General features: G+C 45.5%; 1 protein-coding gene across 1 annotated transcript; it reads right to left on the bottom strand.

The window, feature by feature from the left end:
• Positions 1-7309: 7309 nt before the first annotated feature.
• LOC133930152 (proline-rich receptor-like protein kinase PERK8) lies at positions 7310-10026 on the bottom strand. Its single transcript, XM_062376838.1, has 6 exons — positions 8571-10026; positions 8406-8476; positions 8227-8303; positions 7933-8117; positions 7701-7867; positions 7310-7576 (listed from the first exon to the last, which is right to left on the bottom strand). Exons 1-6 carry the CDS (start codon positions 10024-10026, stop codon positions 7385-7387), a joined length of 2148 nt encoding a protein of 715 aa, XP_062232822.1. The 3' UTR covers positions 7310-7384.
• Positions 10027-11460: the final 1434 nt, after the last annotated feature.

Below are 11460 nucleotides of genomic sequence, written 5' to 3'. Positions count from 1 at the left end.
ATTTACACAAAGAAGAATGAAATGCTCGGATGGCTTAGGATAACTCAGTCTGGTGATGGAGATGAAGTATACACCAGAGTGTCCAATGTTTACAGAGGTTTGAGTGGTGTTCCAATAGCTAGTTTGTGAGGTTTGAGTGGGGTTCCAACGGCTAGTTTGTGAGAGTATACTCACTAGATGATCCGATGTTAGTACTATTATTCTCACTAGATCATCCGATGTTAATAAATTTTCTAAGCCGTCGGGTTAATGGCTAGTGCGCGAGTTTGAGGCTATAAATACCCACCCACTCGACCATTTGAAGGTGCTGGAATCCAGAGAAATTCATGTACACTTGAGATGACATCCAAGCCACCAAAGTGATTAATGTGATTATCCAAGGTGATTAAGCACAAAATTAGTGAGTGATTAGTGCTTATAGGCCTAGAGAGAGTGTTGCTAGGTGATTGCTGCCTAGAGAGTGGATCAAGGAGTGATCCAACCTTGTACCAAGTGGTACGACAGCACCTTGGAGTCTTGGTGGCTCACCGACAAGCTTGTTGACCCTCTGACTTGGTGTGAAGAGGCGGCAAGGCGATTATGCGGGGATGCAGAGACCCTTGCCTTGGTGGCTCAAGCTCTGAAGTGATCACGACGGAAGGAACCGAAAGAGAGACTAGTGGTGAGACCTTGCCTTTGTAGCTTAGTGGCTTATCTGGGTGAAGGCCTTGTCTTTGTGACTTGGTAGCTCAAGAGCCGTGATCGGGTGCCGATCGGGAGCATATCCTTTGTGGAGCTTCAAAGTGGACTAGGGGTGGTATTCATTCCATCAATACCACGGGGAAAAAATCCCTTGTGCTGTGTTTGCTCTCTCTACCTTATTTACGTTTCTGCATTTACATTCTTGCAAATTACCTTATTAGATAGGTTGCAAGTGCTTTGATCGATAGAGTAGACACAATAGATAAAAATAGAGCATATTTAGATAAAAATTGATATATGTTTATCTTGTGTTATTTTTTGGAGCCGAAATAGTTCTGTCCTAATTCACCCCCCTCTTAGGACATCACCGATCCCTTTATGATAGAACAGGAAACTGAGGATGGCAAGGGTATGAAAATGGAGCTAGATGATACTCAAAGTGATGGTGAGGACAAAGAGATAAACGAGGAAGATATGATAGACAAGGAAGAAAAAAGACCAAATAATGTGGAAGCAAATGAAAATAGTGATGCTAAAACATCGACTTCCAGTGGTTGTCACAACACAACTGCTTTGGGCTCTTGGTCTGTGCAAGGTCACAACATAGTATCGGACCTATGGATGAATCAGATCGTTTTAGCTGGTCTCTACACCAGAATGGATAATTTTCAGTTCATTCAATGTACAAAGCAATGCTCAATGATAACATTATACAAAGCAACAATTTCTTATGGTGTTTGCGTCTTCCACTGAAGATAAATATTTTTTTTGTGGTACTTACATAGATGGGTGATACTTTCAAAAGATAACTTAAAGAGATAGAATTGGCAAGGCAATGGAAGTTGCTATCTTTGTACTTGCAATGAGACATTCAACATCTCTTTTTTGATTGCAACTTTGCTAAATTCGTTTGGAGGATTGTCCAAATTTTTTTTGGTTTACGACCGCCAACAAATGTTGCTAATATTTTTGGGTGATGGCTAAATGGAATCGGGAAAAATCTCTAGAAAAGAATTATGGTTGGAGCAGCTGCCATCTGTTGGCCAATTTGGTTTGACCGGAATGATATTGTTTTTGACAAAGCACCAAAACTTTCTTCTATGTAGGTTGTATATAGTAGCACGTACTGGATTCGCTTTTGGTCACTACTCTAAAAGGAGGAGGATAGAGAATCGATGAGGGCGGGATGTCATCATTTGGAGACCACCTCAATGGACATTTTCACCAAATTTGAGTGGAGGTTTAGCAATAGAATAACTGTTTATTGATGAACATGTCTGTTTGGTTAAATCTCCTTTCAAGTTGTGTTGTGTGTTGGCCTTTGGGAAGGCAGAGTTTACCCCAAAGGCTTAACTTTTGTAATAAGGTTTGGTCATATACATCCTTGGATGTAGAGACTGAGACATTTTCATTAGCTTAACGAAATAAATTCCCTTTTTGTAAAAACAAAGATAGCAAGACCAAATGTTCATAATTCCCATAATTTTATGGTTAATGGATTCATCCTCTGCCTAATGGACTCATTCCTGTAGTGGTTGCATTTGTGTAATATTAAGTCATTGGATGGTTGGCCTTGGCCTTGTTACCTACGAACATGGAGCACATTTTGCAGTATTTTTTTGGCAGTAATATGTTTGGATTTCAAACTTGGTCGGAACTCCCTCTTCATCTCTAGCTTCTTGCGGGGTGGACCCATGGCCCTGCTAGGGCAGGTCTAGCATGGGCTTTGTGAAGAACCGTCTAAATAATATTTAGTTAGTCACTAAGTCGATCATTTATATAATCACGACTTCAATGATTAACCAGAACATCATCTCGGTAGTCCTATCATGTGTTTTATGCTTAAGATCAGAACACATGCCTTACCAGCATTTAATATCACAACACGGCTTAATAAAGAGCTAGTAATTAAACTTATGTTACAAGTTCTTAAGCATTTGCAAATTCTCACAATTTACAACAAAAGAGCTAGGAGGATACTAAAACTAATCAACCCCTAGATAAAGAGGAATTATGCAGTAGAAGCTAAAGCTATAAACAACAAAAGGAGGATGAAGCCATATGTCCTTAGGCTCTATCACAAAAACATGACCTCCGAGTAGTTTCCTACTTATGCCCGCCACCCACATCGGCGGGCGTGAAGTAACCAAAGACCAACTCCTCTACGCCGGTAGCACCTGAAAGAGCAGCGTGAGTACGAAAATACTCGCAAGACTTAATCCATAATGAGTACTTATATAGATAACCCGATTCCAAGAATTATGCATTTTGATGTTAGAAACCATATGGTTAAGTAGATTCATATGCGAAAGCAGTTTGACATAAACATGTGAGCAACTATACTATACTAAAAGTACCATTCTACCATGTAACCAACATCATGAACATGTAAGTAATTGGAACCATATTAGCATACCTGAACATAACCACCTCCACCACACCAACCCACAATCGTGACTCTACGACTGATGCGGATGGACAAAAGTATGCTCATGACTAAGAGTGTGGCAATTTAAATTGTTTTTACACCCTACAGGGGGTACATCTTTACCCACATGACTCGAGGACCATTCAGCTTGCATGACCACACAGGCCCACATAAGGGGTACTCATGTCAACCTTTCTCATACCCGAAACTACCCACTTGCACATGCCTATATAGCACTGGGGTTACCACGAGCTTGTCCCAGACACCTCTGGCTCCCCACCACCTTCCTTTTCCTTTTCTTTTTTCTTACGCGTCATAGGGCCACAAGGCAAGCGTCAGCATGACGTATGATAATCGGTTTATCTTACTATTTGATTGACATGTGGTTAGTACGGAAAATACTAGAACCAAAGGCACCGACATACGTTACTTAATCGATACAAGCGGTCTATAACGTCCGAGTTCCTCTCCTGACCTACCCCTAGCACCGTCTGTATCCTGTCTCATCCTCACTCTCATACAATCCATATTTCCATCATCATTGTGAATAATAATTAACCCTATAGCTCGCGAACGATGGAATATTCCATCGCTCAACTTTTACTGCAGACCTATGCATTGCTAAGCATCTCATATCAATTTTAAGTAATACATTCTCATGTTTATATCTAGGCTAGAAGGATAAAGATCATCAATACAAGATAAGAATAAATGCAACATTGGGGGCTACTAAATTTCCCGACATCAACTAACTCAATATGCATAACATATATAAAGCATAATTTATCAAGTTTTAGGCATCACATGATCAAAAGTACTAGGTTGAGTAAGCTTAGATGCTTTCCTTGCTGCTCTGGTGACAACCTAATGCTACCCCCACAATACTCGCAGAATTCTAATAGATTGGCGTTGCCTTCGCCCACGCTCATGTCACGCTCCGGTTCTTCGTTCACTAAAGAAGAACACATGCAATGATGAGCATAAATGAGGTGCAATAATGTATGGTACAATATGCATAGCAACCTGTTAAGAGTACAAGATATGAGAAAGAATAACAAACTTTGAGATCAAAATAACGCCTAAACACTAACAGGAGGCCGGAGATTCCGGGTTGAACTCGGAATATCCGGGTTCTGGAACCTCTGGGGTGTACTCGAGATAGGGGTTATTGGTTAGCCATTTTTGGATTAACTCACAAGTTCCGAGCTGAGTTCGGAACCTCCGGGTTAGGCCAGAATGTCAAGGTGAGGCTCCGAGAGAGGGTGCTTAGTTAAAAGCACCGTGAAGTATTCGTACCCTCCGGGTTTAACCTGATATATCTGGGCTGGGCAGACTTGAACTTCTCGATGACTTTCCTCGATCGATTTGATTCGCATGTTAAATCTATCCTACATAGACGTGCATACACACTATACACGGGTTTCTAGATCCAAAATGCACCCTAAACCCTAACGATTTCTGAGTACAAAACAATGGGGTTTTCCCTGGGCTACCCAAGACCTCTGGGTTTAACCCGGACTATCCGGGTTGCTGTAGAGAGGTCTGTTCGCAAGGAAAAATGGTTGGTTTCATTTGTGAGCTTCCTTGATCCAAGGAGAAAAGGTTTTGCACTAGTTCATAGGGTCTAGAATTCACTCATTTACTAGCAACTCGATTTCCTAACTCAAAACTTATCCAAAATCCTCAAATTCGTTCCAAAGCTCAAGAACATGAGGCGCTTCACAACTTTGCAACCGAAGCTCCAAACTCGGATTTCAACCAACCAAACCACGTATTCTTGCAATGGGAGCCTAGGAGACTCACCCAAGATGCTTTCCTGAGGTTGGTAAGCATCGGTGGAAGGTGGAAAAGCTCGGGAAGAGGAAGAATGCCGGTACTCCTTGTGCTTCAACCAAGAACACCAAAAGACATCAAAAACGGCTCGAATCCTTCGTGAAAATGAAAATGAATTGGATCGACGAGGAGCTCAAGAGCTAAGGAACACGTTAGTAATATATGCATGCCTCGATTGATTCTCTTGAGTGGGATTTTGGGGAGAAGGAGGGTGTGCTTGAGAGAGGGAGGGGCTCCTTTGGCTTGGCCGGTTGGAGAGGAGAGGGAGCTCAGGTGGGAGTGAGGGAGAGAGAGGGGGGGGGGGGCAGATGGGGCTGCTGCCCAAGGGAGAAAGGGAGTGGTTGTCCACCCATGTGGGCCCCATATACTAGAGAAAGAACTCCATTTTAATTGCGAATTCTATTCTTTTCTCTCCCGAATTACTTTCTTTCATCCAATTGACTTAAAACCAAGTGCTCTAATACTCCAAAACAAAATTATTCAATTATAAAGTATGATTATGCTTAATTACGTGATTATGTTTTCAGGACGTGATAGGCTTGGCCCAAGTAACCAATGGATAGCACCCCTCAAGCCCAAAGCGGCAAAGCCCAGTTCGGTAGTCCGTGAGGCTGTGACCCATGAGCCCTTAAGACCACCAGACACCAGTCCGTGCTCCCGGGCCCCTACGACTGTGAGCAACGAGCGAGCATGCATCCATACCGCCAGTAGACCGCGTGACGGCACCCTTCTCGCGTTCTCGGTCTCGACTGGCGGCAGTCAGCATATCCCGTCGGCCCCAGCCCTGAAGCTGCCGCTCGCCAGCCCCCGTCTGCACTGTAGCCTACGCCGTGCGCCCTACAGGTGCCCGGACCCGGATCCTCTCCGTCAGATGTTCCAAAGAGTGATACAACTGTAGTTGTGTTAGTAGGTAGAACTGAGAACTTACTGAAGTTTGGATTGAAATGTTTTTGATTAATGAATGCCTTATGTCAGTTTAGGCCTTACCATCTCAAAAATCTTATGTTAATTTTAGAGCATTTCATGTTTTTGGCCATTGCAAAAAAGTTTAGTAGTACAAACGAACTGCTTGTGTTAGGTTCGGTGAAAACAAACTAGCACCTTGAGTAATTTTGAGCATAACAGGTGATGAATATTCGGTGTCCATCAAGGGCATGGTACTTTGGGTAGCATATCTTTAAATTGAAAACTAGTAAACATTTTAGTATGCAGTAATTAGCACATCTTTGCTTCATTCCTGGGTCTACCTTTATTGTCTAGTTTGCAATTATAACAAATTTCAGTATTTATTTTCATCAAAACCACGATTCGGTCATGGAACACATTTTGTAGTATTTTTTGACATGTATATGTCTGGATTCAGATTTGGTCAGAACTCGATATTGATCAAGTCATCTCATCTCTAGCTTCTGCCTTTATTGTTACTTTGCAATTTATAACAAATTTCACCACATCAGAAGGCCTTTATTGTTGGACTCCACCAAGAGTGGAATCTCAATGTGGTTATGCCTACCATTTGCCACACCTATGCCACCCTATTATTAGCCACACAAGCTACTCCATGTTGAGTGGTTGCCAGAGCCACATTTCCATTCATGAGCACAAAACAATGGTGTTCGACTCCATCTTCATCCTCGTCGGTTGGACGATTAAGGAGCTCAACAACCGGGTCTTCATTTAGAAATCTACCACAGTGCAAGAGGTCCTCTGTGACACCAGAGAGGAATTTAGGTCATGGTAATTAAGCAGAAGGGGCTCCTGACATGGACGGAGACTAGTCTCAATTGCGATATGTACGAGGTGTCTTGTGCAAATGGTGTGGATTTGGTGTGCATAGGACTGCAAGGGGAGCGGTTTGGCCTGTTACCAAAAAGGAACAAATAGGGGGGGGGGGGGATAAGGCCACAACCCTAAGACCGGTGCAGCACACAATGTGCTAGAATTTTGGTTTTGATCTGTGAGTTTCGAGTCTTTTTGGAGCTTTAGTTGGTGCATTTTTTTTTCAAGAACACTAGTTGTTGCCATTTTTATAGAGCAGACACGTTGTTTGGGCTCACTCCAGCATCTTCAAATGGCTTCACTTGGTCTTCGATGTCAATGTACATTCATAGTCCCAAATATCAAGATACTCAGAGCTTGGTCGAGAACAGCAAGGAGTTAGAAAGAGGAGGAGATGGCTGATTTCATAAAATGGAATGATCTGATATTTTTGAAGTAATGATAAATTTGAGAAGAAACCAGAACTATCATCCAGCATAGCCAATGATACATTCTTTTGTGCATATTTTTCTGTGAATGTACACATTAAACTACAATGAACATACAAAACAGTAAGGTAGTAACCACTGTAAAAAGAATGATATAGAATGAAGACGTAGCAAGACCAAGATCATCGGAAACTAGGGGAAGTGCAGCTGGAGAAGCTTTACAGATTTCAAATTACTAGAAATCCCTCCTGCTACTTATGCTTGACCTGGAATGGCTGTACTCTGAGCTGAAGTCCTGGCTGCCGAACGCCATCCTCTGGAACTGCCTGATGTCAGCCGTATTGGCGACGTTGAACATCTGGCTCTTCCCTGGCTGTACACCATTGCTGAGATCGACATCGGTCAGGCTGTCAAGGACCCTGACAACCTGAAAAACCAGGGTGAAAACTCAGTTTGCTAACTAACAAGTCATTTACCGAAGGTGCGGAGAGTGTAGTTTCTGTTTTTCGGATTTGCTACAGTGCAAGTTAGGTTTCATCAGTATTCAGTACCTGCCCCATCTTGGGCCTCCTGGCAGCCGAATGTCGGATGCACGCCGCAGCTGCCTCAATCACACGGAACATCTCAACATCATCGAAATTCCCATCGAGGCGGGGGTCGACTAGCTCGTCAAACTCCTGGTTCTCGACTGCGCGGTTCAGCAGCAGTCTTGACTGTCAGATGGGTTGTGATCAGGGACAACATATTGTCAGTGATTGGTACAAGAGTATTTGCAGCTGCAAAGGGTGGTGGCGGTAGTAGTACTACTGCTGGAGCTTACCCACTCCACAAGGCTCTCGTTGCCGAGGGGACGCAACGAGTCGACGGGCTTCCGACCTGTGATGAGCTCCAAAAGCACAACACCAAAGGAGAACACATCTGATTTCTCGGTCAGCTTCCCCGTGGAGGCATACTCTGGAGCCAAGTACCTGTGTACAGTAGAGAAGCATACTTGGTACTGATGTAATTTGTTTTTCTTTTTTGGCTCCTTTCTGAGATGAAAACTATAGTGCTAGAACTCCTGTTGAGAGGCATTACCCGAATGTTCCCATCACACGTGTTGAAACATGTGTGACATCGTTCTCCGCTAACCTGGCGAGTCCGAAGTCCGCAACCTGGACCATGAACGTTCAAGCAATATCAGGAGCTGAACATACCTTCTTCAAAAGGAATTGTTCAGATTCCTGAAATGTTGCAACTTTGCTGTAAGAACAAACCTGAGCTTCAAAGTGGTCATCAAGCAGGATGTTTGAGGACTTAATGTCCCTGTGGATGATCCTTGGATGACCTGCAGCAACAAACATCAGAATTAAGCTCCATTTCTGACAGAACAAATGCTGAAAACAAAAAAAAAGTTGAAGTGCAAACAGAGTCCATCTTACAATCCTCATGCAGGTAGGCCAATCCACGTGCCGAGCCTGCTGCGATCTTGACCCTCGTCGGCCAGTCCATCACTGGCCTTCCCTTACCATGGAGGTGGTGGTGGAGCGTCTCGTTGGAGACGAAGTCATAGACGAGGAGGCGGTGGTCCTCGGCGATGCAGTAGCCGTCGAGGGAGACGAGGTGGCGATGGTGGACGCGGCTGATGATCTCCACCTCGGCTTGGAATTCGCGCTCGCCCTGCCCGCCGCCGCCCTTGAGCTGCTTCACGGCGACCACCTTGCCGTCGCCGAGCGTGCCCTTGAACACGCACCCGAACCCGCCCTCGCCGAGGACGTTGTCGCGCGCGAACCCGTCGGTGATCTCGTACAGCTCGTCGAATGTGAATGCCTTGGTGTTGCCCACGTTCAGGTCGCCCGACGCCGCCGCCACTCTCTTTGCCGGACCCTGGCTCGTCGCCGTCGCGCCGCTGTAATTGGCCGACGCGGCCCATGGCTGCAGCTGCTGGTGCTGACCGTACCCCTGGCTCATCCCCTGCGACATGCCCGGGCCGCCCCCGCCCATGCTAAAGTTCATCGACCCCGGCGGCGGCGGCGGCCGCAGGAACGGCGCCTCGCCGGAGACGTGCTGCGGGGTGTACGGTGGCACAGCGAATCCGGCGTAGTACCGGTCGGCTTGCCTCCGCTTCCACCGCTTCGACATGCAGACGAAAAAGCCTGTGAAGCTGAGGAAAACGACCACCACCACGACCGCGACGGCAGCGGTCGCGCCGGTGCTCAGTCCGCCGCTGCTAGGAGGCGGCGTCGCGCTGCTAGCCACTGCCGGTGGCGTTACCGGAGGAGAGTACACGGCGGCCGTTGAGTTCGTCCGATGTGTCGGAGGAGGGGCATAATCCACGACGGATGGCGGCGGCGGCGTAGCGTCCACTGGAGACGCTGGTGGCGCTGCTGCGGGTGGCGGAGGAGAAGGCGGCGAGGCGTGTGACCGTGGCGGTGGAGTGGATGGTGGTGGTGGTGTCGGCGCCTGCACGGAGGAAGGTGGGGGTGTGGCATTGTCCAGTGGGGGAGGTGCGGTGGCGGGCGGAGGCGGCGGGGAAGACGTCGTCACCGGCGCCGGTGGCGGGGGCGGCAATGCGGCTGGTGGAGGGGAAGACGACGCCTCCGGCGGCGGAGGGGCAGTGTCAACCGGTGAAGGAGGCGGCGGTTCAGACTCCGGCGGTGATGGCGGCGGCGATGAAGGAGAAGGTGGCGGTGGCGTAGAAGAAGACGGGGAAGGTGGTGGCGGTTCAGAGGATGATGATGCAGGAGGGGCGGAAGACGAGTCAGGAGGCGGCGGTGAGGAGCTGATCGGCGTTAACGGCGACGAAAAGGAAGGAGGAAGGGCGGTGCCCGGGGTTGCCAGCGTGTTTGCTGCACCACCGACCGCCGTGGCGGCTGGAGCCTGGAGCAGAGTCCTCATTGTGTAGTAGTACTCCTGCTGCAATGGAGGGAAGCAATTAGAGCCAAATTTTTCAAAATAGCATCTATCATAAGTGTAAATTGACATTATCTTGATCTAATCGATTTAATGTCAAGTTCTGATAAAATTAATGCAATAATATTTCTAACTTCTTGGTGTGAAACAATAACATTGTAAAGAACTAGATTGACTGCAAAAATTAACGAGACAGATGAAGTATATATATATCTTAAATTCTTTAAGAACTGTGCTTAGTTGAAGGTCTGGATTTACGTCACCTAAGTTTGTGCTCGTCGAGGCGAATTTTAGTGCTTATTTTCTTTTTAATATAGAGCCAGGTCTATTTTTTTTCTTCTCAAAAAAATAAAAAATTAGTCAAGTTAACATCATGATCATACTCATGCTGCTCAAGAGGGGATGTTCTGCGATTGCCATTGCTTGATCAAGAATTCAATCTACAACAACACAGTGATAGTCGCTGAAATGATTACTGAAAAGAGCACATTATGTGAATTCCCTCTGCTCAGACAAATTGGGGAAAATCGAAACAGAGGGAACACCATGCATTGACCTATAGTTGAAGTCAAAACCTTGGAGCTCCATCAGTTTCTATCATACGTAAAATCCAAAAGAACTGACTACAATGGAAGTAGAATCGCTGTACTTCATGTAACACACACCGATGAAAGAAGGTTCAAGAAAATATATCAATCTCCAATAAATAAACCACCCCGGCATAGAACCTTCGACAAATCTTCCAATCTACAGACCAGAACAAGTTGTTTCGTGGCCTTATAAAAATCCATCTATTAAAGTAAAAAAGATTCCTTATGCTCTCGTTAAGGGGAGAAGAGAACTAATTGCATGGAAACTTCCTTTCTTCCACCACAAATTATGGGGTCATTTTTATTACAAATAGTAACTTGTATTCAATAGTAGTCTTTAGGGTAATATATAGAGTATATGAGGAAGTACATGATAAGGACTTTAGTAACATATACGTAATAGATAAGGACTCTATATTTCAAACATCATTCTCAAATACATGACGTATGTAATAGTGTTGTATTTAAAAGAGATGACACTAAGTAACAAACTTACACTAATACATCCAAAAACTCTCTTTAAAGCTGTCGTAGAATGGAGCCTCGGCAATCCTGTCAAATGAAGTCGAAGAAGTGCAAAACAAAGCACATGAGTAGAGTGTGACGCCGTTCTCTCTGCGCCAACTGTCTCCGCGACCCCTGCACCCACGACACTGAGCCACGTTGAAAATCACCACCACGATCCCCCTTGTCTCTGCAATCGTCCACCCCTCCCACGGCTATAAAACCCGAATCAAACCCCGGCCAACCTTCCTCTCACTCCACTATGTCCAAGCCCCTAAATTCCGTTGGTTTTCCCCTACCCGAGAGCTCTCACGACACTGTCGTA

This window comes from Phragmites australis, chromosome 10 (assembly GCF_958298935.1).
Source record: "Phragmites australis chromosome 10, lpPhrAust1.1, whole genome shotgun sequence".
Taxonomy (NCBI): Eukaryota; Viridiplantae; Streptophyta; class Magnoliopsida; order Poales; family Poaceae; genus Phragmites; species Phragmites australis.
Note: the sequence above shows the minus strand (reverse complement) of the source record. Positions and strands in the feature narration are given on the sequence as shown.

Coding starts and splice junctions, on each gene's coding strand:
- LOC133930152 (XM_062376838.1), bottom strand. CDS start 10,026: ATGAGGACTCTGCTCCAGGCTCCAGCCGCCACGGCGGTCGGTGGTGCA. Junction 8,477..8,570: donor GGCCTACCTGCATGAGGATT/GTAAGATGGACT, acceptor TTGTTGCTGCAG/GTCATCCAAGGATCATCCAC. Junction 7,577..7,700: donor GGAGGCCCAAGATGGGGCAG/GTACTGAATACT, acceptor CTGGTTTTTCAG/GTTGTCAGGGTCCTTGACAG.